Here is a 26,480-nt window from a genome sequence, read left to right as displayed (position 1 = left end):
AAAGAAAGAAAAAAAATCTTACCAAAGGAAGATCAGTGGAAGAAAGTGATTACATTAGATTGAAGAGAAGAATTGAAGGGCAGAGTAACTATCTGAATATTAGAAAAAGCTATCATGTGGAAGAAAAATTAGGTTTGTCATGCTTGCCACTATCTCCCCTCCCTCCCATTGAGTGCAGATCTAGGAGCAAAGGTGGAAACTACAAAAGTAACATTCCAGTGGGCATAAGGAAAACATTTCCTAAGGTTTAAAGCTCATGGAACTTGGAATGAATTGCCTAGTGTGCGGTTGAGTTCCCTTTTTTCACTTGCTCTTCAAGGAGAGAATTGGTGACATCTCATCCGAAATATTGTAGTGGGGATTCTGTGCAGATAGGGTTTGACTGAACAGTTCTTCTCTTTCTAATTCTGAGATTCTTTTACCACCTTTGTGGTAGAACATGTCAAACCCTTCTCCAGGCCCTTTCCATTCACTCCTAAGGGAGAAATATGCTCTGGTGATCGGTACAATGAATAGGACTTCTGAGTTGTAATTCTGGCCTGACCTTATGGTGCCAGATGCTTCTTCAATCTGGGTCTCATTTTAGCTCCCTGGATATGAGGCTTGATTGACAACCAGCAGCTTTGAAAATGACTCTGGTGCTTCTTGCTTACCTCTGCTTATCCCCACCCCCAGGATTCAGGAAAGAAGCTGCAAGATACTATCTCTTCTTTTGCTGCCCACAGATATGCAGCCAGAGCCTTGAATCCACTTTGCTCACAGAGAAAGTAATGCTGCCTCTGCTCTGGCACAAGATGAGTCTGATGTGGCCAACTGGCCTGGGAGTGCAGCCCTACAAAGAGACCAGGTGGGAACAGATAGATACCTAATAGGAGGAACAGGAACCATCATGGCAACTTGCAGTGGGTTTAGTTGAGAGAATTAAAAAGAATCCCATGCCTTACCTCCCCACCCCACCCCCATCGTCCAAGAGAAGGGAAGAACTAGGGTGGGATTTTCTTTAAATAGAATTCAGGCATTTTCCTAATGGCTTATGAGAACAACCTGCATTTCTTGCATTTCACAATGGGGAAATGGTGTGGGAAAAAATAGCATCATGCCTGCTTTTGGTATAGAAACTTGCCTAGTGGTCTAACATCATGGGGATTTTCCCAGGATTTCTAGAAGTCACCTAATTCTTGTTGGACCATATGTCTATATGGATCCTCTGGTCAGGACCAGGTGTATGTGACAGTAAAGGTCCAGAAATATCCTTATGTATGTGAGAGGATGTTGTCTAGCTATGAACCTACCACCACCACTTTCCTCTCAGACCCTTCTAGGCCGCAGCTCTCCCCCATCTCTGATACGTTTGTTCTGTCTGCAGCCTGCCGCTCTGATGCCGAAGGGGAGGCAGAAAGTGCAACCATGGAGTGCTGCCCTGGAGCCCTCCCTGGGCCTGCCTGCCTGCCTCTGGCTGGTAGTAACTGGCTTCCTCTTGTTGGTTCCCTTGGTCATGACCCTAGAACTAACAGAGACAGTTGGGCCCGAGGCCCAGGGTCCTAGGGGGCTGAGCTGGGCTGTACTCCTGGACAGGATGGAGGGTGAGGGCAAGGAAGAGAGTGAGGAGCAACAGGCAGATGCCCTGGCCCAGGCTGCAGGGCTGCTGAATGCCGGACGAATTGGGGAACTTCAGGGGCACTATCTCTTCATCCAGCCCCCTGGCCACTTTGGGGTCCATCAGGAGGAGGCTGCCCGACAGCAGGCCGAGGCAGTGTTTTCTAGGCATGAAGCTGTGCGTTGGCATTCAGAGCAGCGGTTATTGAAGCGTGCCAAACGCAGTGTGCTCTTCAATGACCCCAAGTATCCACAGCAATGGCATCTGGTGAGTTCAGCCCTTTCCTGCTATCTACTTTGAATGAGTCCCCTCCAGGTATTTACAGACAGTTCTTGATTTATGTACCTGAGCTTTGAGGTGGGATCCAATGATGTTTGGTGCTAGGGCAGATGGGTAAGTGAGTGGACCGAGGCAAAGATCTCCTTTTTCAGTGCAGGAGTTTCAAACCAGTCCCTTATCAGCCCCTAGTAGCAGTGATCTCTGGCTAGTCCATTCTTGTGTTTTCCCTTGGAGGGTTTTTTGTTTTTTGTTTTTTGGTAGGAGGGGCCAAAGAATTCCCTGAGCCACGGGGCTGAAGGGAATGGCAGAGTATAATACTGTACTGTAAAGTTAGCATAGGTGATTTTTTTGGAATATGGATTTCTTTCAGAATTTGTGTGATGCAAATTTATGTAAAAGAGAACTGTCTACCTTTAGGGTAGTTGACTTATCTATACTCAGTTGCTGCCTGTCTTGCCCTAGACAGAGGGAGTATTTTGGTGGCTCAGAGGCAGAACTGTGCTTATGGGTTAGACAGAATAGACAGAATTGTATTCCTCTGGCTCACCCCTTCTTCTGCCTCCCTCCTCCCCCCACCTGATCCAGTTCAATAGGTTAACTCAGACTTTTCAGAAAACTCATTCTTTGGCAGAATCCACACTCGCCATACCCTCTTTTTAGACCTTACTGGAAGCTATTGATCTGACCTTTAAGTTGGGGTGGGTGGCAGACTGTGGGCAGCATCTTCCCCTACCCCTTTTCTCCATATCCACATCCATAATGAGCTAATGAGTGTTGTTGTCTTGTCATTGGATCTTTGTGCCTTTAGAACAGCCTCTGACCCCACCTTTCCCCCACAGAATAACCGTCGAATCAGAGGCAGAGACATCAATGTAACAGGTGTCTGGGAGCGTAATGTGACTGGACGAGGGGTGACTGTGGTGGTGGTGGACGATGGGGTAGAGCACACCATTCAGGACATTGAACCTAACTATGTGAGTGTTTGTGGGCCTCATGGGCACCATATTTCATATGTTACTTCTACTCCACTTCTCCCAGAGGAATCCTATCAGCCCCTTGATCCCTAACGGTCTCTGGGGGCTTTGCTTCTCTCCCTTGCCCCAAGCTGCTCCTTAAGTTGGCACAGGTTCAAGTTAAAGAGTAACTTCCAACATCCTAGCTCCTGGTTCTCTCTGCTGCAGCAAGTAGAAAACATCACTGAAGACTTTCCTCCCTAGAGCTTAGTGTGTCTGCTTGGTAGGGAGAGTATCCTCTTACCAAAACCTAACCATTAGGTAGTCCCACTCTCAGTCAAAGGATGCTTAAATCCTTTTCATTCCTTCATGTTTCAGGAAGGTAGGCAGTCATCTGGGAGTATCAAGAGGATAAGGTACCACTTAAGGTACCACAGACTGTTCTTAGTTATGTCTACCTTGTTCTCATGCTCTAATCTTACTGCAGGGCTCTAGCTAGGGGTCCTGGAGAGATCATCCAGTCCAAACTTTGAATATTATTCTAGAGAAAACAGGCCCAAAGATGCATAGTGAGTTTATCCAAGGTTACAGAGCTTGTTAAGTCAAAAGTACACAGTGCCCATCTTTTTCTTCTCTCTGAGCTGAATGAACTATGCCCTACCACTAAGCTTTAATGGGATTGAAATGATTAGTGAACCCTGTGTACTTTACCCCTCTTCCTGAATCCCCTGGTTCACTGAAGTAACATATTCCTCCTCCCTCTACTAACTTGTGAGTAATCTAAGGCACTTTCCTTCTCCACCCTAACCTGTTTCAGAGCCCTGAGGGCAGCTATGACCTCAACTCTAATGATCCTGACCCCATGCCACACCCAGATGTGGAGAATGGCAACCATCATGGCACCCGCTGTGCTGGCGAGATTGCTGCTGTACCCAACAACAGCTTCTGTGCAGTTGGTGTGGCATATGGGAGCAAAATTGCAGGTAGTTCAATCTCTTCTTTTCTTCTCTCTAGTCTTGAAAATCTCCATATTCTAAATAAATCTTCAGATCTTCATCTTCTACTTCTTTGCATCCCTGTACAACACTTAAAACAAACCAAATTCAATCTTAGCCCATCCAAAGCCATTCGTTGGTTCCACCTAAAAGTAATTTTAGGCAGAATTGGGAGAAGTGGGGGAAGAGAGTAGTCATATAGGAACAATGCTGTAAATAAAAGATATGTTTGCAGGGGTGGGAAAGGGTAGAGATTAGCAGACCCCTTGGCAGAGTAGCTGGGGTGACTGTAGTAATGGAGGAGGAAAGTATGGGTCTGATGCTGAATCCAGTGGAACCAGAGATGAGAATTCTGAACATGTTCTAGGACTGTGTGAGGAGTTGAGTGTGGTAGATGGTATAACCCTGGGCCCAGAAAAGTAAGTAAGGAGGAGAGAGAACCAGAAGCAGTGGATGCATTGGGCTAAGGAGCTGAGGCAGCCCTAAGCCTGAAGGGGCTGAAGAGGGGGCTCAACACAGCAGAAAAATACACACACACGGTTATGTCTATTAAGTACTCTAGAAGTATTTCTTGGTTGGTTAACAAATGAATGAATGATCAAGAAATTGTCTGTCTTCCCCTAATGAATTCCGTCAGGGATGCAAAGCTCCAGTAGTGATAAAAAATGTTCTATCTCCCTGGTCTGATTAGACTCCTCTTGTACCACCTACCTCTAGCTCCTACTCTGGTGTCAAAAGGATGAGTATTGTGGGCAAGATAAACAATATTATGATTTAATTTAAAATTCTTTAAATTATTTTAAACTCTTTTCAATTTTTTCCACAGTTACATGATTCAAATTGTCTCCTTCCCCTCTTTTCTACCCCCTCTGAACGTTGACAAGCAATTCCACTGGATTATATTGTTACTTTATTTAAACCCATACTCTCTGCTTTATAATCAATACTAAGTATCAGTTCCAAGGCAAAAGAGTAGTAAGGGGTAGGCGATTGGAGTTAAGTGACTTACCCAGAATCACACAGCTAGGAAGTGTCTAGGGTCAGATTTGAGCTCAGGTACTCCTAATTCTAAGCCTGGCTGTCTATCCGCTGAGCCACCTAGCTACCCTGGTATACAGTATTATAACAATAATAGGAATGCCTGGCATTTATGGAGTGCTTTAAAATTTACAAAGTACTGTTATATTATCTCTATTAAACCTCACAAAACTCTGTGAAGTAGGTATTATAGGTATCATTACCCTTATTTTGCAAATGGGAAAACAGATGCTTCCCTTCCACGGACAGAGTTAGTAAATGTCAGAAGCAGGATTTGAACCCCAGTCTTTCTGATTTCACATCAGACTCTCTATCTACTACACCATGATGCCCTGTCTTTCCAGGGTAAGCTGGGCAGTTTGCCCTGCACAGAATGGTGTCCCATAACCCTCAAAGAAAAGCACCTTCATCTCAATCCTTGTCCATCTAACCATGGCAGTTCCTAATAATAAATGCTTGCTCTTAATATCTTAGTTGTACCCTTATTTCCCAGCAGAGGGCAGTACCCTTCCGCAAATGAAGCAATTTCTAGAGCCAGAAGAGTAGGCATCCAACTTTTTTTCCCCAAGCCCATATAAGCTTACTCCTTCAGAGAAAGAAGGAATTTCTCCTTCAGTTTAGAGGGAGAAATTGAAGCATCTAATCAAGGTTATACAATAGATCAGTAAAGCCAGGAAGAGAATATTGGTCTTTATCTCCTAGCCTGAGATTCTTTCTATTAGACTTTAGTCTCAAAGACTCAAAGTCGCAAAATAGAGTTGGGAAATGTTTGATGCCTTCTTTCTTCCCACCACCCTATTTTCCCAATGCTCAGGTATCCGGGTACTGGATGGGCCCTTGACGGATAGCCTGGAGGCTGTGGCATTCAATAAGCACTATCAGATCAATGACATCTACAGCTGCAGGTAAGAGGGTCACCTATCCTTTTCCAGTGGGAAGGATTGAGGGACTTGGGCACCAAGATTGAACCAAACAAGTTCCAGTAAGAGTCCCACTCATCTAGTTTGGAGCACAAGTACACAGGTAGACTCAGACCCTTCCAGCCAAAAGAGACCTTAGAATATCACTTTCATTTTTACAGTTGAGAAAACTGAGTCCCAGAAGACTTAAGGGTCTTGGCCAAGGTCACATAACTAATAAGTGGCAGAACTGAGACTCAAATCCAGCATAAGCAAGTAATTTACCCAAAATTATTATGGAGCTAGTAAGCAGCAGAACTGGAACTTGAACCCGGGTGCTCATTTTAAATCTAGTGTTGTTCCCACTACAACATACTATTTCATTTTCCTATTCTGTGTGAGTTGTAGCCACATGGTTCCCAATCTGAGACCAATTCTTAGGTCCGTGGGTTACCTGATAAACTAGTCCATGAGTGTAAGGAATTGTCAAACTTCCTCCAGAGTTCTCCCCTTTTGCTTTACTGTTCCATCTAATTCCTAAGAGAAGAGAGCATTTTCAACTCCAATCATAGAAAAAGAAATCTGGCCCCAATATCCTTCTCCCTATCATTCTCCGCCCTGCCCCTCCGCACCCCCCCCCCCACACACACACACACATGCACTGCTTTAGGCTGTAGAAGGGGTTGTCAAGGAAGAGCTAGAGTTGGACTGTCCCCATGGGATCAGTGAAACCTGTCACCCAGTTTGGTCTAAGACATTATCAACAAGGACAGATGTTTCCTTTTGAAGAAACGGCAAAGAGCTCCTCTGCTTAACACCCAGGGCTTCTTATGCAACACATTCTGCCTGGAGGTTCTGCCTTCTGACCAAAGGCAAAGATTACCAAAGCAATGAGGAGTAATGTTTTCCCTCTCCCAACCTTCATAGTGTCTCTGTCAGTTCCTGATTGGATTTGCTCTCAGTAAGCTAGACCTAAGAAAGATATCCAATTTAAGGTAAGGTTAGAGTTCTCCCAAACTTGGAGGGTTTCACGTTGAGGAGGAAGGACTTGAAATCATATCAGCTGTCTCGATACCATTATTTTTCCATCTGTAAAGTAGAAAATATTGATCTTGATAAACATGAGAAAAGTCTGGCCTTGTTCCATCATTCCCTTACTTTCAGATAATGCAGATGTCCTGGACACCATGCAGGGACAAAAAAGGCAAAGGGAAAGGTTGGCCAACTGAGTCTGGAAGGTTTGAGGGCTAGCTCTATATGGGATTTTTCACTGCTGTCTCTCAACAGCTGGGGACCAGATGATGATGGAAAGACAGTAGATGGACCCCACCAACTTGGAAAGGTAACAGGGAAACATGACATTTTCTCTGGTTACTTCTCTAGAAAGAGTACTACCAGGAACCAATGCCAGACTTTTACCTTCCAGCTCTGGCACTTTCTTTAATTGGGGGGGTGGGGTAAGAGGGGAGCCAAAGGGAGATGACAATGACCTGTTCTGGTTTTGAGGAGAAACAGGCTAGAGCAAGAGGAGTGGAAAACGGTTGGAGAATTCTTTAATTCTTTTCTTCATTGATTTCCTACCCAAATAGCCAATAAGCAAAAAACACCCACAGAACACCTATTTTTAGTTCTAACTCTCTTTAGGCCTTGCTTGCCAGGCCTTTCTTGAATTTTGACTGGGGAGAAATGGATGTTGTGTAGGAGCTTGGGGAGGAAAAGATTTTTTAGGGCAAGTATTTAGGGTCTCTCATGCTGAAGTCCCAGCCTTTCTGCTTCTTAGGCTGCCTTGCAACATGGAGTGATTGCTGGTCGCCGAGGCTTCGGGAGTATCTTTGTGGTAGCCAGTGGCAACGGGGGCCAGCACAATGACAACTGCAACTATGATGGATACGCCAACTCCATTTATACAGTGACCATTGGTAGCTCATAATTGTTCCATTTCTGTGTATCTAAGTGTTTTTTGTGTGTGTTTTTCAGTCTCTGTAGATATTATTAAGTGGTGTTAAGGGAGGCTTTGTCAGGTAGTGGAAGGACTTTGTTTTGGTTTTCAATACCTTGTAATCATGTCTGCGTTACATGTTCGTGCATGTGTGTGTGTCTCTTTGCACCTTTGATAGGAATAGCATTCTAATGCACGGACGTCAAGGGTCTTGGTTCAAATCTCCACTTTTCTACCTACTACCTTACTAACCAAGTAATATGACTTCTTTGGGCCTCATCTTTAAATGAAGGCTTTGGACTAGATGACCCCTAAAGTTCCTTCCTAGCTTCCAATCTATGAACTTATGACTGGAGCTCTCCCTATAAGCTTTCAGGATCTCTATAAAAGTATCTTAGTAATCTGAAAGTTCTTTTAGCCCATTGTCCCAGGTCTCTCACTGGTTGAATCTTTATTTCTATACACTCCCTTTTCATAGGCTCTCTGCCATGAAAATAACTGGCATATGACTGACTCAGATGCCCTAATATGCTGTATTACCAACTCCCTTGAAATAGCAAGACAAGTGAATTCAGGAATGGCATACCCTTGGTTACCTGAGATTGTCATTCTAGGTGAGGTTCTCTGGCACATAAGTGCCAATGGATGTAGTCTATATAGCTGTTCTTAGCTCAGTGCAGGTATCCCAGTTAATATTCTGCAGCACAGAGAATGACTTTGTAGCCTAGAAGGATGCCAGGTACAGAGTTAGTCTTTGATTTTAGTTCTCTGGTTTTTTTTCTGCTTTGCCCAGGTGCTGTAGATGAAGAGGGTCATATGCCATTCTATGCAGAAGAATGTGCCTCCATGCTGGCTGTCACCTTCAGTGGTGGAGACAAATTACTGCGAAGTATTGTGAGTAACTAGCTCTCTGTCTTCACTCCTCCTTACATCTACTTCAGCCTAGCTATCTGCCTCTTTTTCCCTTTACACTTTTCTGTTCTGACCCTCAGCTGTCTCTTTTCTAACAAATAACCTTCCTTGAGCTGCAGTTTTGCTTGGGAATTCTTTGATGCTTGTCTTGGTACATGAGTGATGAGATTTCAAGTGAATCACAGAGCCTTAGGACTGGAAAGGCCCTCAGAGATCATGGTCAAACTTATGCCAGACTAGGAGTCCCACTACAATATATGCTACAAGGGGGAGCATATAAGAGTCTGTATCTTTGCCACTTCCATCTATTGTTCCCTGTTCTTCCTTCTAGGATCAAGTAGAGCAAGCATGATTTCTCATCTCTATGACTATTCTTCAAATACTTGAAGATTGTTATTATGCCTTTCTTTAAATCCTTTCTCTAAGCTAAACATCCCTAGTTGCTTTGAACAATATTCCAACATCATAGTTTCTAGTTCTCTCACTGTCTCAGTCATCTTCTTGGACATGGTTCAGTTTTTCGATCCCCATCTTGAATTTGGGGCCTACAACCGAGAACAGTAATCCATATATGGATGGTGGATGGTTGCTATGTCACACTGTTGACTATATAGGGAATACCATTTAGTCCACCAAAACCCCATCTTTTTCATTTGAACAGTTATCTGATCATCCTTCTCCCAGCCTTTACCTGGGCCATTTGTTGTTTTTTTTAAGCAAGTATAAAATTTTACATGTATGCCTATTAAATGTCATCTCAAGAGGCAGTTATTAGAGTAGTTAAAAAACCAGCCTGAGTCAGGAAGATCTGGGTTCAAGTCCTGCTTCCGAGACACACACACGCATGCACACATGCACTCTGTAACCTTGCCTCACAGTATCTTTTGTAGAACTCTTTGTCTTTTCTATTGATATTCAGTTTACCTGTTGTTTGCCAGGCCACTCTCCAAGACTGTGCCTCTCTGAAGTGGTTGAGGGAGTTGCCTAAACCAATGACATCACAGAACTGGTCTAAAAAATTTTATGTTATTGGATTTGGCCTATTATTTTAGCCTGTTGAAATATTTTTGTATCTCAGATATATTGTCTAATAGGAGACAGAGTTGTTTACTGTCTGTGTTAGCCATCTTTCCCAGTTTTATGTCCTCTGAAGAACTGATTAATATGTCATATTTACCACTCTTTGAGGTCAGTGGTTTAAAAGTTGATTAATAGAGCAACAAGGTAGCACAGTGAATAGAAGACTAAGCCTGGAGTCAGGAGGACCTGGGTTCAAATGTGACATCAGGCACTTCCTAGTTGTGTGACCCCTTAACAATTGCCTAGCCCTTTCCATTCTTTTCTCTTAGAATCGATACTAAGACAGAAAGTAAGGGTTAAAGATCCCAATGGCCATCTACTACAAACATTCCTCCATCCACATGGGTGTAGATCCATTAATCATTGTACTTTGGGTCTAGTGATAGATGTAAACTAGTTCTCTAGGCAGTGATTTCTAATGTGGGAGCTATGACTGAATGAATCTTCCCCTCCTTTCTAACAGAAGTTCTTAACCTTTTTTGAATCATTGACCATCTTTTGAATCCTCTGGAAACCCAAGAATAATGTTTTAAAATAGATAGCACAGTGGATAGAGTACCAGGACTGGAGTCAGGAGGACCTGGGTTCAGATCTTGCTTCAGGTACTTCTTAGCTATGTGACCCTGGGTAAGTCACTTAAGCTCAAGGGCCTAGCCCTTCCTTCTGCCTCAGAACCAATACAAGAATTGATATTAGGACAGAAAGTAAGGCTTTTTTTAAAGGATAAAAACAAAACATCTAAGAGTACAAAAGAAGCCAATTACTTTGAAATAGTTATCAAAAAAATTTTAAGCAAATTCCTTGGTTAAGAATTCTTGACTTAGAGCCAAGTTAGAGCTAACGTACATTTCTAAATCTACAACCTTATGACCTTATTCTAAGGCCAAGAAAAATTTCCATGTGCCCCTCCAAATGGAGCCATAACAAGCAAGGAAGGGGTCAGAGAAAAAGAGCAGAGCCTTCCTGAGCCATGCAGTCCAGTCCCCACGGATCTTTTGAAGAGCTCCAAGTGTATTTCCTATAACATATTGAGTTCTAGTTCAGCCATGACAAACTTAAGTTGGGTCTCAAGATTGAGGCTACAGTTTTAGAGCTCCCCTTCTGCCCCTTTTTGCTCATAATAAAGACAAAAAGTAGACTTCGGTCCAAGGTTCTCCATCCAGGATTGGAGTAGAGCCAAGCAGTATCCAATTTCTCCAGTGGCTCTTGTCTTAGCGGTTCCTGAGGCCCCTAGGATCTGCATCCCTTAGTTTCTGTATCAGATGAATTTTCCAAAACTTGATTTTTGTTATGCCAAAAAATGACTTCTGATTAACACAATGTTCCAGGGTTCTGTGCCAGCCAATTCCCCCAGGGAGGGAGGGGAGTTGAGTAGAATAAGGCCACTGAGAAAATTCTGTTCAACAGGCCAGATCCTGTGGATAGAAGGGCAAGCCTCCTACCAAAGGCAGGCTAAATTAACAGCATCAAGAGCATTCCTCCCACTCCAACCCAACCCTGTTCTCTCCCCTTAGGATAAGGAGACAAACACAGCACCATTTAAGAAAGTTCCAAAGTAGGTTTTGGCATTTATGTTGCATGTTACTCCCCTTCTAAGTACAGGACCCATCTCCTATGGGCTTTGCTGTGACTTCCCCTAGAACATAGCATCCTGTCCCCCATAGTTCCATGTTCAAGATCAGAGTATTTCAAGCAAGATGAGACCTTGGAGATCATCTTATTCAATAACCCTCATCTTACACAAAGAGGCTCAAATATGTTGTGATTTTCCCACGTCATGTAGATAACAAGTGGCAACATGGGGATTTAAACTCAGTCTTCTGACTTCAAATCATCTTTGTCCAGTTTGTCCAGAAATGAAAGGAAGATTCATTCATCAACAGCTTCTATCATGGGAGTGACCCTGGGAACCTCACTAGTTTGAATTCAATACTTATATCCATCTAGTGGACACAAGGTGTCAAGGAAGAGCTATCAGTCTGGTTATAGGCATGTACTTTCTGATCAGTAGCTGACCATTTGACCTTTCCCTCTCCTACCACCTACACTGCCTCAAGTCACTAATTAGTTGCAGGAGCAGCCAAAGGAAAGTTCACAGTCTTCATAGTTAAGGGATCCAGACTGTCACTGGGAGACTGTTTCCTTAAGAGGAAGAAATTAATCTCCTCCTTGGCATGGTTGAAGCTTTCCAGTCTTGTCAGGGCTCTGACTTGGAGAGTTTCTCCTTCTCTTCTGGGAGTGCACAGTGTTTTGGTACAATTTGCAGCTGTTGGCAGCTGTGGTAACCCATGAGTACAATGGAAAGAGGGTAGTTCTTGGCAGAGGCCAACATTGTAGTGTCTGACCCAAAGTGAAGCCTGGAAAAGTAAAAGAAGCTAGCACAAGCACCATGAAATTTAGGATCCAAAGTCATGAGCACAGTCCCTCTTCTCCAAATAGCAAGGTAGGATTCTGCCAGGCCTGAGAACATAGGCTCTTTAATGAAAGTCAGATAGAACTAAGCATAGGTTTGAAATCAGGACAGGACAGATCATTTAGAATATTTCTCTTAACCCAAAATCCTTTTCTTCTGTTTCTTTAGCCTTGGGTAGGGAAAAGATGAGTCAGGGGGAAGGGCTAGCAAAGATATCCATTGGATAACAAAATCGTTGAGGTTCTTAAGCGTCTTATCTTGAGGACTTCTCTTGGGCCAGGATAGAAGCCAAGAGTGAGTGACAAGACCCCAGCCTCAGGCTGAGCCCCACAGGGAGGAGTCGACTCTGTTCCCCCAGAACAAACTCTCTTTGTTTGCATTGACATCACACTGGTTTCCACAGCTGGGCTGCCAAGTTAGTTTCTTTTAGAGTGCTATCACTGTCAACCTCACTCCAGCTAAGTCCCAGGAGCTTCCCTGGACACATTGTCTATTTTGCATGTTGGTGGGGAAGGCAGGGGTGGCAGTGGTTAAAGTGGTTAAAGGGAGAGTTCAGGAGCAAGGATTAGGAAAATGTTGTCTTTCTTTCAGGCCTCATCTACTTCATACATGCACACACAAAGCTGCTACCTCTAATATTCATTTTCTGTTTCCATGGTTCTTCTGGGCTTATGATTCTAATGGGTAATATGAGGATCAAGGGGAAATGAAGGAGACACAAGTAAGCATTTATATAGCATCCACTATGTGCCAGGAACTATTCTAAGTGCTTTTTACAAATACTATCTAACTTTGGGGTTAAAACACCTCTGCTTTCACTGAATTGTTAGAAGAATCTAGATGATCTATCTAGATTACTCCTTTCTCTTCTAGAAAAACTTCCTGATAATGGGAAAGGTTGTGCTGTGAGTCTGGCCCATAGATCTGATCATATCTCTGTTACCTCTTCTTCCCTGAGGACTGAGGAGTCATCAGTCATCAATCAGCCAATCCTCATCTCACCCCTTTTTCTTCTCTTGACCCTTTCCTAGGTGACCACTGACTGGGACCTGCAGAAGGGCACAGGCTGCACAGAGGGCCACACTGGGACCTCAGCAGCAGCACCCCTGGCAGCTGGCATGATAGCCTTAATGCTGCAGGTGAGGCCCTGCCTCACTTGGCGTGATGTCCAGCATATCATTGTGTTCACAGCGACCCAGGTAAGGGACTGGTGTGTAGGCAAGGAAGCCAACGGCTAAATGGCTCCAGAGACTTTTCAGATGTCCCTTTGTTGCCAGGGCCAATGGTTGCTAGGAGCAACCCCAGCCTGTGTCTAAGCAATGGGGCCTATGTCATATGGAAGACTAGAGTAGGAAAAGCACCAAATTTGGAGTCACATGACCTGAACCTAAATTCTGACCCTATCATTTACTAACCATGTGACTTATCACCAGTTATGGCCCCTTTCTTAACCTCAGGTTCCTCATGTCTAAATGAGTGATTGAACTTGAATACTCATTTCTTAGCTGCATGTGGATGACACTGGTTAGAATGTTGTGTTCTGACCCTGGAATATGTATGTGAAACCCAGTCTACCTGAGTCAAAATTAATATCAGCCTGGGGCAGCTGGGTGACTCAATAGCTAGAGAGCAAGACCTAGAGATGGAAGGTCCTGGGTTCAAATTTGGTATCAGATACTTCCCAGCTACGTGACCCTGGGCAAGTCACTTAACACCCTTTGCCTAGCCCTTATGGCTCTTCTGCCTTGGAAACCAAATGAAACTTAGTATTCATTATAAGATAGAAGGTAAGCTTTAAAAAAAATTAATATGTATCTATCTCTGATTGGCCTGAAAAATAGAGCTCTGGCTAAGGTTCCTTACCGGTGGTACCCATATATTCTTGCTCCAAAGAAGTTTGGCCTTAACACGAAGACATCATGGACTCTCTTTCAAGGAAGCCCATTCTTGACCCTGTGGGAGGGCTGGATAATAATGACCATTACAGAAAGGGTTAAACTCTTCAGCTTCCATTCAAAGGTTGAAGTTCTCACTAGGTCCTGGATTGTTTTCAGTATGAAGATCGATGTGCAGATTGGGACACCAATGAGGCCGGCTTCAGCCACAGTCACCAGCATGGCTTTGGCTTACTCAATGCTTGGAGGCTTGTCAATGCTGCCAAGGTGAGCAAGGGGCCTTTTATCACCCACCTGAAGGGGGAAATGGAAGGGTTAAGGGGACCTCCCAAGTCCAAAAAAGCCAAAAAGAGGAAAACAGAGCAGGCCTACATAAACCCTTAGACATTTCTCTAGGAGAAAAAGATCCAGCTAGATCGCCATCAGGAAGATCATTTTAGCTGCTGATACCATAACCTACTCCCTGTAGCTGCTTAAAAGATGAAGTTATTAGGCACAGACTGATAAAGAAACAACCCTAGGTCAGAATAAGAATGACACCAGTATTGTCCTGTCCAACACTTTTCTTGACAGATGTGGAATAAAGGGATTGCCACTCAAACTGTTTATTCACATAACTTGATTAAGTAAGGAGGAAACTTACAGACAGTTTGACTGAGAATACTTTCTTGCTTTCTGCCTGAGGTCCTTTCTTTACAAAGTCCTAGAGCCCCTTTTCTCTATGGTCAGTCTCCACATTCATCAGAATTTAATGTGAGATTGGGATCCTTTGGCCTGTTTATTCCAGCCAAGGGGCCTGCTTCCTACTTCTTGTGTGCTTTTCTGACTCCTTTCAGTCTCATCTTCAAAGACAGAAATATGTAGATGAGCTAGTACCCAGCTTGTGGTTATGTTGTTTCTCCATCCTAAGTGCTCTATAGTGTTGAAAAAGAGAATTGTTAAGGTAATAAAAAGTTAAGTGTTTCCAGGGTTGTTCTTGATGGCTCTCTTCAGTACTGGAGAGAGGACAAACTCACCACTTTCTAGTCCTTACATGGATTTAGACATAGATGCTCAATGCAGCTGTTGTCCATTTTATAAAGAGAAAAACTTAAATCCCAAGGCTGAATCTGGATCTCCTAAACTGTCAGTATCAGGAGCCTCCTCACTCTTAAGGTGTTGTGTTTCTCATCTTTCATCTCCTATTCATTGACCTGGAATCATAAGGAGTATTCTAGGATGTCAACAGAAGCCGCTCTGCGCCCTCCCCCCAGCAATTTGTGAAAGATATAGGGGAGGAAAAAAATAGAGATTGAGAGCTGTTTTCTATAGGGCATCCTGCACAATGGTATTAACCTATATCTATCCTTTTCTTTCTGCCTTCCTTTAATAGATCTGGACATCTGTCCCTTATTTAGCATCATACACAAGTCCCATGTTAAAAGAGAACAAGAGAATCCCAGTGTCCCCCCACTCCTTGGAAGTCATATGGAATGGTAAGTGGCTAGCAGAGAAAGGGTTAATCTTGGGCTTGAAATATGGGGCGGGCAATATGGAAGTTAAGCCGGTTTTCCCTCCACCACTGGGAGAGCTGAGACCCAGCCAAACCTGTGCAGTTTTCTTTGACCATTTTAGGACATGTTGCTGTTTCTGAGTTGGCTGGCCCTTTGCTGCTTAAACAAGACCTTTCTCTTTAGCTGCTACCAGTGGGAGGGAGTAGTTAAGCAGACCATTGGAGAGTTTGGTAGGGGGGGTGGGACTGGAGCAGAAAGAGACTAGACAAAGTTTAAGGATGGTTCCTTTGAAATCCCAAAGGTCCTTTGCCTTGGCTTCCCTCTTTTTAATTTGTTGTCTATTCTTTAGGTTAGGTTAATGAAAAAGCTTTCCATTTGGTATTTATTGTCCTGATAGCCAAAGCTTTTTTCTTTGACTCAGAAAGACTTCAGAATTCTCTTTCGTTGGGGAATGGTATAGAGAAAACTAGAGAGGTCTTGCTGGGCCTCTACCCCATCCCAACTTCCACCCCTATTTTTTACTTCAGAGGATATTTAGAACTACAAGGGACTTTAGTGACCATCCAGGCCAATCCCTTCCATTTTACAGATGGAAAACCAAGGCTCACCGAGGTGAAATCATTTATCCAAGGTCATACAGAGAATAAATGGTACAACCAGTATTTGAACTTAAGTGTAAAAGAATCCTCAAGATAAGAAGCTAGAGCAGTTTTCGAGTATGAATAGAAGCAAGAGAAAGGAAGAGAGAAAAGGAACAAACATTTATTCAATGGCCTACTCTGTGCCAAGCATTATCGTGAGAAGTGCTTTACAAATATTTCATAGGATCCTCACAACAACCTTGTGACATAGGAGTTATTACCATTCCCATTTTACAGTTGAAGAAACTCAGGTAGACAATTGTTAAGTGACTTGCCCAGAATTAGCTGCTCAGAACTAGCAAGTATACAAGACCTAGCATTCCATCTACTATGCCCACCTATTTGCCTGAAGTGGGAATAGGAAGATGTAGCCCTTAAACAATAAAACTGTCACTGATTTCTAGAGAATGATGACCTCGGGCTAGGGTTAGGATCCTTGGCCTAGCAAGTTCATCTGTGTGCTGACCTCCTAAATTGAACTCTTCCACTGAATTATGGGAAAGAACTGCTGGAGTTTGTGGGATGGTAAACTTGGAATCATTATTCTTAGAGACATTAGTTTCTGTCCCGATGGCTACACACTGCTAGTTATGTGACCATTGGCAAGAGTTAACCTCTGAGCCTCAGTTTCCTCGTTATTAAAATGTAGACAATAATATTTACCTTAACTTAGAGGGATGTTATGAGGAAAATACTTTCCATGCCTTAAGGTACTATAGAATTTTTTTAAAACCCTTACCTTTTATCTTGGAATCAATACTATGTATTGGTTCCAAGGCAGAAGAGTGGTAAGGGCTAGGCAATGGGGGTTAAGTGACTTGCCCAGGGACACACAGCTAGGAAGTGTCTGAGGTCAGATTTGAATCCAGGACCTCCCATCTTTGGGCTTGACTCTCAGTCCACTGAGCCACCCAGATGCCCTCTTGAATTTTTTAATTAATTTTTTTTTAATTTTTATTTTTTTAAACCCTTACCTTCTGTCTCAGTATCATTTCTAAGGCAGAAGATGACATGGGCTAGTCAGTTGGGGTTAAGTCTGGCCGGGGCCCCATACCTAGCAATTATGTAAGGAAAGAGTTAAACCCAGGTCCTCCAGACTCCAGGCCTGACACTCTATCCACTTAGCCATCTAGCTGCCCTAAAGTAGTATAGAATTGTTAACATGGCTCAACAGAGGCAGCATGACAGATCACATAAAGGGCTGGCCTTGAAGCCAGGTAGACCAAAATTTTAAGTACCATGTCCTATGATACATACTGTAAGGAGGACCATCAAAATGTCAGTTAGTTTCTCATTGCCTTAGGGCATCTCTCTAAAATAGGAAGTTATAGGATTGTATCATTGACAGGAGTTTCTACATTAGGGGTTCCAAAAGAGGATGAAATCAAGTCTGGAACAAAAAAAATTTAGAACTCAGCCAGAGTTTATAAGAAAGGAAAAGGATGAAAGATATAGTTACAGAGTAGAAATGTCTTGGGAAAGCAAAATGAACTAAGAAATGAGAATGGGCCATTCCCCATTTTGGAAGCCATGTCTGGAAGCATCTGGGCCTCTCTGTCCCCCAGGCCATATCTGTTTTCCACCACGTGGAAAAGTAAGAGTGTGGTTCCCTTCTTATCTCATAAAAGGAATCCTGACTTAGAATGGTTAAGAAAGCAAAAGCCTGGGCCAGAGAAGTGAACGTTCTTGGGAATTTGACCAGTTGGAGCCACTTGGCTTTGGGCTCATGTCTTTGAGCTGGGGTGTCTTTTAACCCTTTCTAGCCCTCCAGGATTATTCCCTATCTTTGTGGAGCCAAAGGGAGCAAAATATTCCAAGTCTTCATCTATAGCATGAAAGGATTGAAATAGATGAGCCTTAACATCCTTTCTAGTTCCCAGGTTTTAGATTCCCAGAGAGTAAGAGCTATTCCTCCATGCCATCCAACAAATTTATCCAGATCCTTGTAAATCTAGGCAGCTGCTTATTTTTGTCATTAGGGAATATCAACTCTAGAAGAGAAAAATGGGTGGGGGGACCCTCATAGAATTCTGTTTAAAGACCAGGGAGTCTAGACCCTAGGCTCCTTTCCCTCCCAAATGGATGGTCTTCCTAAGATATTACCTGGAGTTCTCGCCAAGTAAGCAGCCCGCCAGCCAGCCACTTGCAAACCCCTAGAAGGAAAAATAGAACCTGGCATTGTTATGATCCTGTATAGAACTAGAAGGAAGGTCAAGGAGTCTCATCTTGTTCTTTGTCACTCTGACTGGGAGCTCCTAGGATTTTTGTGACTTGGCTTGGCTTCCAGCCACTCCTGAAGCTTCTGTCTCCTTCATGGCAGCTCAGGAGCCAGCCTACTTTTCCCTGGAGCCTTGATGACTCATTGTCTGGGAGGAAAGGCCACATTTAGCCTTGTGAATGGGGATAGAGAGAAAATTTAAAAGTTTTGGGATAAAAAAAAAAATTAACTAAAACCAGGACCCTGGGGCTGGCTTTCTCTGCTAACTGAAGGGTATGAAGGAATGAGGAAGGGGAGTTCTCCACACTCACTTCACCTCTTCTGTTACAACCTGTTCCTGATGTCCTTACAACTTATCTTTAGCCATAACCTCTCTTCTGGATTGCTCTAGCTGCTCATATTGTTTTCAGTCGTTCAGTCATGTCCATCTCTGTGTGACTCCATGGATACCCTGTCTATGGGATTTTCTTGGCAAAGATACTAGAGTAGTTTGTCATTCCTTTCTCTGAAATGTCCCCATTTTACAGATGAGGAACTGAGGCAAACAGGGATTAAGCAGTTTGCCCAGGGTGATGCAGCTCATAAGTCTGAGGCCAGATTTTAATTCAGATCTTCCTAACTCCAGGCCAGGTGCTCTCTCCCCTGTTAGTTTCCACCTAATGACTAAATCCAGTGACTTTTTTTTTTCTTTATTAGCCTTCATCTTTCTTAACCTTCCTGCTACATTTGATTTGCCACCCTTCTTTGAAATTTCTCTTCTCTGGCTCCTGTGAACCTGGCTATCCAGGAGGCTACTTCTCTGACAGATTTCATTGTCTCCTTTGCTTGCTCTTGCCTTTCCTCAACTCTGGGTGCCTTCCATGGCCTTTATAGCCATTTGCCCTTCTCCAACTGTGCTTCTTCCTTAATAGAGCTCATCCATGTTCATGGCTTCAACTCCTAGCTCAAATGGCTCATGCTCACTCTCTCACTACAGTTTTCAGACTTGCTGCCTTTCGTCTTCTTTTCTAGTTCAGTGGGATGGTTGTGGAGCTTAAGGAGAGAAACATCTCATGGCAGATCAAATGCAGACTGAAGTCCTGTGTACACACATGCAGTGTCACTCTGACTCAGGCCCCCTTTCTGGGTTCTCTGGCCTTTAAGAGCACATCAGGCACTCTACTTGGGTCCTAATCCCTATTGACTTCAGGTCTCCCAAGCCCATCTCTATGGAATTTTCCCTTCTTTTGTCTCCACTTTCTTCTATCTTGTCCATCTTGGGTGACCCAGCAGTATCTGAAATGTCAAAAACTGAACCAGTCCTCATCTCCCATCTCTCCTTTTAGGCTTTCCCCATTTCTCTCCAGAACACTACCATAGTTCACACCTAAATTCCTGGAATAATTTTTTTCAATCTTACCTTCTATCTTAGTATCAGTTCTAAGGTAAGGGCCAGGCAGTTGGGATTAAGTGACTTGCCCAGGGTCACATAGCTAGGAAGTGTCTGAGGCCAGATTTGAACCCAGGACCTCCTGACTCTAAGCCTTATATTCTGTCCATTGTACTACCCAGCTGCCCCTCCTGGAATCATTTTTGACCCTTCTCTCTTCTTTGCCCCACCACCCAATAATTCCCATATAGAGGGTTCGTGATTACAAAGCATATTATCCCCTTGAATCTTCACAACAACCCCAGGAGATAAGTAGTGCAAATATTGTTGTCCTCTGTTTTGCAGATCAAGAAACAGGATCAAATAGATTAAATGACCTGCTCAGTCACAGTCTTCTGTATACAAAACTGAGACTTCTGTATACAAAACTGTATACAAAACAGTCTATTCTATCTGACTCCAAGCCCCGTGCTCTTTCTATGATACCTCTGGTATCTCCTGTGCTATAATGAGGAAGCAGAAGTTTAACATGAGGCAAGAATGAGGCTGCAATGGCCCAAGGCCAAGTCTGGTTATAATCCTTTCCATCATTTTATTTGATATAGTAATTTTATCTGGTCTCCCCACAACTGTTCTTTCCTTAGTTCACTCAATATACCACTGTTGTGGTAATCTTTCTCAAACACCATAATGCTGTTTGGATCACGAACCTACCATGGTTCTCCATTGTTACAGTATATCTTCTTATTTTTTTTCAATCCTTCTGCCTTCATATCAGTTCTAAAACAGAAGGGTAGCAAGAACTAGACATTGGGGGCTAAGTGACTTGCCCAGGGTCACACGACCAGACCGTGTCTGAGGCCAATCTTGAACCCAGATCTTCCCAACTCTAGGCGTGATGCTTTATCCACTGAACCACCTGGCTGCCCCTTGTTATTTATCATATCAAAACTCAAAATACAAGATCTCTCAGTAGCTGTTCTTTGGATCTGCTGCTCATATACACTCCCCTCCATAGCAGCCTCTCTGCTCTAGTAGTTTTAACAGAGTTAACCTATTCCGGCCCCACCACATAACTCCTTTGTCAACTCTGTCTTTATGTATTTCATTCTCTTCTTGAATACCTGCTATCAATCTCTCTGCCAGATCCCACTCTGTATCTAGAATATTTGTGTCAGTTCTAAGTGCCACACTGTAGGGCAAACTTTGATGAGCTGAAGGGCATACAGAGGAAGGTGACCAGAATGGTGAATGACTTTAAGGTCCCACCATATAAAAGATCTGCTGAAGGAACTAGGAATTTTGAGCCTAAAGGAGAGATCTCAAAATTCCCAAAAGAGCTGTCATTTGGAAGACAGACTGGACAATTTCTACTTGACCTCAGATGGCAGAACCAGGAGCAAAGGAAGGAGGCAGAAGAATAGAAGACTTAGAGTTGATGAAAAGAAAAACTTCCTAATAATTGTAGTTATCCATAAGTGGAATCTTTGGGTGCCCCCAGGCTGGAAGTCTTCAAAGGAAGGACTAGATGACCACTTGTTGGGGGTATTTTAAAGAAGATTCAGCGAATTGTTCAACCTGGAGGGTGCTTGAGGTCCCTTCCAACTCTTAGATTCTGTGACTCAAGTTCATATTTTTCTTGTGCTGCTTTGCTTATATACTCTAGGTGACTTTAAACAAGTTACTTTTACTTTTTTGGTCCTATTTGGGAATTTTTTTTGTTTTGTTGTATATTTTTTCTGTAAAATTGATGGAGTTGGACTAGCTCAGGGGTTCTTAACCTTTTTAATTAAAGTCTCATAAGAGAAGCCTATTGACTGGCTCCTCAGAATAATATTTTAAAATGCTTTAATTAAAATACTTAAGGTTATAAAGTAAACTAATTATACTGAAATAAAGATGATAATTTTTCACATCCAAGTTCACTCCCCTTTGGGTGGTTTGTGGATCTCAGGATGAGAACTCCTAGACTAGATGATCTCTAAGGAATTTTCTAGCCCCAAATCCTATGAGCTATGGACCTTCCCTAGCTTTGAAGCTTTATTCCAAACATAAATAGTTTAAGTCTAACTAACCTGACCTGGCTACAATTATTATTCTTGTAGACAAATATTGCGATGTATTAGAAAAAACACCAGACTTTTAAGATGGGAAACCTGGGTTTGAATCCCAGCTCTAACAGTTATTGGCTGTAAGTTTTGCCACCCCTCAAAGTATTAGCTACTTCCTCTGTAAAATGGGTTTAGTTTGGTGATGGCAAACCTATGACACATGTGTCAGCACTGACACCCATAGCCATTTTCAATGACATGAGGCCACCTGCAGCCGCATACAGAGAAGTATGGGGCCACATGCCATGGATGAAACATTTGCTGTAGTGTAGTGTAGACACTCTGTACACTATAGATGACAATTCTACCTGTATTAATTTACCTATTTTTGGTTTATTAAATACAGTTATATATTACAATTATACATTTTTGTTATTTAAACTATAAGTATCGCAAAATTATGTTGTTTTTTTTCTTCAAAGTGACACACCACCTGAGTTATGCTTGGTTTTTTGGTGAATTTTGACACACAAAGCTCAAAAGGTTGCCTATCACTGGTTTAGTCATATTTGTACTACCTGCATCACAACGTTCACATTCTGGAAGTTCTTTTTAAACTTGAAAAAACTGAATTTGAATTATTTGTGTTTTCTGCCCACTCATTACTTATATATTTACTTTCTCAAACTATATATGTGTATATGTATATACATAGACTAAACTGAAGGAAAATTATGTACATATAATTGTATATATATATAAATTTTTTCCTTCAGCTTAGATTTTATATCATGTGTGTCCATTATGGCAGGGAGGGAACCTGTGTCTTTTATTTGATGTTTTGTATACAGTGGGTGCTCAATAAATGTGTTAGATGAATGAATGTTGGGTGAGAATTGGTATCTATGTGACTTTAAGAAGTCCAGAGGACTTTATTAGAAGGAAGCTGGGAGTTAAGTGTTTATTGATTTTGTTGGTTGGTTTCCCACAGTCAGCAAGAGTGACCTGGAAATGTCAGGGCTGAGAACCCTGGAGCATGTGGCAGTAACTGTCTCCATCACCCACCCCCGTCGAGGCAGCCTAGAGCAGAAGCTCTTCTGTCCCAGTGGCATAATGTCCCTCATTGGTGCCCCACGAATCATGGACACGTATGTATAGTCCCAGATTTAGCTCTGGCTTATTGCCTCCTTACCTCACCTTTGCCCTTTGCTTTCTTTTACAACACAGGAAATAATGTTTTTTTTTTGGTGGGGGGAAAAACAACCTCCAAGAAGAGGTTATGTGTACTACATGACATGAGAGAATTTGGCAATGGTCTCAGGAGACAGACACATCTGATTTATGCCATATGGAAACCATCAGCTCGTAAATCTCCTTTTCAGGAGAAGGAAAGCCCTGGCTAGCCCTGAGTATACCATCCTCCAGAACACTCTGATGCCACTCTTAGAACCTCTCGAAATTTCCCTCTCCCTCAGCCAATAATGTCACGTGCAATTAGGAACATAATACTTCTGGGATGGAGGTTTCTGTGGCCTTTATCCTACCCTCCCCACTCTCCCTTCTCCTTTTATTCAGAGATCCCAATGGCTTCAATGATTGGACCTTCTCCACTGTTCGATGCTGGGGGGAGCGTGCTGAGGGCACATACAGACTTGTCATCAGTGATGTGGGTAAGCCTTCTTTCTCCCTCTTTAGAGCTATGTCTGGCACTGTATGGAACTAGTCTCTCAGTGGCTTAAAACTCCCTGTTGTTGTTCTCATTTCTCTTGGATTGCCAAGGGGCAAATAGAAGGCATTAATCAGGATGCCTGTGCAGGAGGCATTTGTTGGCACAACTTGTACTAGTTCCTCACACCTCAGAGGAAAAAGGGAGCCATATCCCAAAACAATATCTGTTTCTTGCTGAGAGCACATTTCAGAGGTTTTCATACTCATTCATGCTTATACCAATCCCGGCAGGCTGATAGAGGAAGGGTTGATTATTCCCATTTTTATTGGGAAATGAAGGTTCAACATTATGAAGTAACTCATTCAAGGTCACATAATGAGTCATGATGAACCTAGGTTTTCTGATGCTTTTGAATTGTACTGTTGTCTCCAGATCTCTGAAAGGACAGAGTCCATTTCAGACAACAGAACAGTCATGACTCATTGGCTCCTCTCCCCCCTAATTTTTCCCTAGGAGATGATTTACTCCAGGCTGGGGTCCTTCAACAGTGGCAATTGACCCTGTATGGCTCCGTGTGGAGTCTGACTGACATCAAAGACAGGCAAAGGTAGGTTTGGCCTTTTGGAGCAGGGAGGAGGATGCTAAAAAGGAGAGAAAACCATAGAACATTCTTTCTTTGTATCCCTAGCACTTAGTCAGTGCCTGGCATGTAATTAAACATTTAATAAATGCTTACTGACAGACTGAGCAGGCCAGCCAAGTGGGCCCAACCTTCAGAAATGTGTGAGCTAACATGTGGGAGAAAGGATCTAATGCTTAGAGCAGTTGGCAAACTTGAGGTTTGTTCCTTCTCTCACTTGCTGTAGACCATCATTCTCCTCAGCTATGAGATGATTGGAGTGGCTAGGGGTGAAAGGTCTCAAAGTTCCATTTTCAACTGGATTTTCATGTCTTCTTTCCCATACAGGCAACTGGAGGATGCCATGAGCGGGAAGTATCTACATGATGGTTTCTCTCTGCCCTGCCCTCCTGGATTAGAAATCCCTGAAGAAGAGGGCTATACAATGACGCCCAACACCCTTAAGGTACCAGGGCTTAGCCAGATCTCCAATTATCAGCAAAAATGGTTTGGGGTGGTTTGGTTCCCAATTAGATTCAAGGCAATTTAGGGGATGGGAAAATTATAAATTCTGGGGTCCTAAAAACAGCTCCAATTAGAGTCCCTGTTCCACCAAATCACTCCAGCCCTAGAGTTCAGAAGTTACCTCCCTTACCACCCTACAACCAGAATTAGGGAATTTGCCCCTAACCGTGGTGTTTGGGTTCTTCAGACCCTCATGCTGCTGGGTTGCTTTGCTGTCTTCTGGACTATTTACTACCTTCTGGAAGTGTATTTGAGCCAGAGTGATGTGACCTTTGACGTGGCCTGTGGAAGAGGCCATTGCTGGTGGCTCCAAAGGAGCCGAAAAGCCATGGAAGAAGGAACAGAACTGGAATCGGTGCCTCTCTACAATGGCAAGGATGTAGGTGAAGCTGATACAGAGTCTGAGGATCACCCTCCCACCTCTGGCCTCCAAGCTCCCGATCTGTTAGGTCAGGGCAACTGGGGCTTGATTGAGGACATTGAGAAACCCTCAGAATCCTCCCATCGGAACCCACAACCTGACCTACTTCACAGAGAGCAGGAACAACAGGCATGCTGATCCTGCGGTGTGGCAGACTCAGGACAGAATTTGCACAGTCCAGAAGCCCCACTTTCTGCTGGGGAGATGTGAGAAGCAGAAGCACAGAGGAGCTGCCTTCACCCTCTGTAGAGGTTCCCAGGCTTGAACTAGGAGGCCTAGAGTCAAGTCATACCTACTCTTTGCTCCTAGAGTACTGTGGGCAAGAGATGCTGTCTATCTTCTTCCCCTACTCCATGCAGCTCAGGTAGGGCTAGGGGCCTTAATCTGAGACTGAGGGCCTCGCCTGCATGGACAAGAGGTCCTCTCCAAGTATCAAGCCCAGAAGAGTGGTGTCACAAGCCCAGGTGGGAACATAGGACGTACTTCGAATCCCACCTTGGAATCTCCCTCGGAAGAATAAAGTCTTGGAAGATAAATGTATAGCCAGAAAATACAGGAGCCTTGCCACAGGCCAAGCAGGTTCTTTTAAGTCAGATGGATATATGGGAAGGGGGAGAGTCATTATTTGTGCCTAGGTGGGTGCAAAAGGTCACCACTAAAGGAGAATGTCAAAAGAAACAAGTCGAGGGCACCAGAAAAACTGTTCTGAGGGAAATATGTGGGATGAAGGAGGTGCAGAAATGCATGCTGGGAATGGGTAGGCCCTTCCCTAATGTGATGTCCCTCCCTCACACTTTCTTTTTTTTATAAAGAGCCAGAAGCAGGGGAAGACTCGTGCCCCAACCCCAGTTGCTATTCAAACTGCCACTCTTCCCATCTCCCCTTCTAAAATTTGTACTTTAGGCATCAATAGGGAAGGCTTAACCTGAGCCTAGGTCATTGGAGCCAGGGAACTAGCTTCTTCCTTGAATGAGCTGCCTTCTTTACCCTCCCCTAGGATCCCAAAGAGAAACTATTCAGACTTGCCACTTGGTCTACCCTAACCTACTAGAGAAATAAAGTACTGAGCTCTAGGCATAGATGGGGATGAAAGAGAGCTATTGCAGGGGCTCTATAACTGAGCCAGGCAAGCCACGGGCAAAGGAAGCAAGTAGGCATTAGTGGAATATGTTGTGGGAGAACAGCTTAGGGCATGAATATAGTGTGTGTCTCTCCAGCTCTGCATTCTGCTGTAGTCCTCTGGGAAGTGCCCAGGAAAGCAGGGGCAAGATTCATAGGGGATGATGGTAGCTCTCTTGGGTGTTTTGTTCCTCCCCAGCCTTAGCTGCCTCCCATTCAAAGCTGGTTTGTTGGTTTGAAGTATTTTTTTAAGGGTTTAAATTTATTTTTCTCTTTTCACAGCAACGTTTCATTGATTTTTTTTCTGCACAGCTTTTCCAAAATAAAAACCTACCTAATCAGCCTTGGACCTCTC

General features: G+C 43.4%; 1 protein-coding gene across 1 annotated transcript; it reads left to right on the top strand.

The window, feature by feature from the left end:
• Positions 1-1,378: 1,378 nt before the first annotated feature.
• PCSK7 (proprotein convertase subtilisin/kexin type 7) lies at positions 1,379-26,421 on the top strand. The gene is made up of 15 exons (XM_044669593.1): positions 1,379-1,864; positions 2,716-2,850; positions 3,647-3,812; positions 5,677-5,767; positions 7,049-7,103; positions 7,542-7,680; positions 8,494-8,594; positions 13,137-13,304; positions 14,160-14,267; positions 15,373-15,475; positions 22,764-22,920; positions 23,348-23,442; positions 23,955-24,048; positions 24,409-24,526; positions 24,773-26,421. Exons 1-15 carry the CDS (start codon positions 1,379-1,381, stop codon positions 25,142-25,144), a joined length of 2,388 nt encoding a protein of 795 aa, XP_044525528.1. The 3' UTR covers positions 25,145-26,421.
• The last annotated feature ends 59 nt before the right edge of the window (positions 26,422-26,480 follow it).

Source organism: Gracilinanus agilis, chromosome 3, assembly GCF_016433145.1.
Source record: "Gracilinanus agilis isolate LMUSP501 chromosome 3, AgileGrace, whole genome shotgun sequence".
Lineage (NCBI taxonomy): Eukaryota > Metazoa > Chordata > Mammalia > Didelphimorphia > Didelphidae > Gracilinanus > Gracilinanus agilis.
Note: the sequence above shows the minus strand (reverse complement) of the source record. Positions and strands in the feature narration are given on the sequence as shown.

What these genes read in the sequence shown, in the direction of transcription:
- PCSK7 (XM_044669593.1), top strand. Translation starts at nt 1,379, where the DNA reads ATGCCGAAGGGGAGGCAGAAAGTGCAACCATGGAGTGCTGCCCTGGAG. An exon ending in GGCTTGTCAATGCTGCCAAG is followed by an intron (nt 14,268 to 15,372) that starts GTGAGCAAGGGG and finishes TTCCTTTAATAG; the next exon opens with ATCTGGACATCTGTCCCTTA. An exon ending in ACTTGTCATCAGTGATGTGG is followed by an intron (nt 23,443 to 23,954) that starts GTAAGCCTTCTT and finishes ATTTTTCCCTAG; the next exon opens with GAGATGATTTACTCCAGGCT.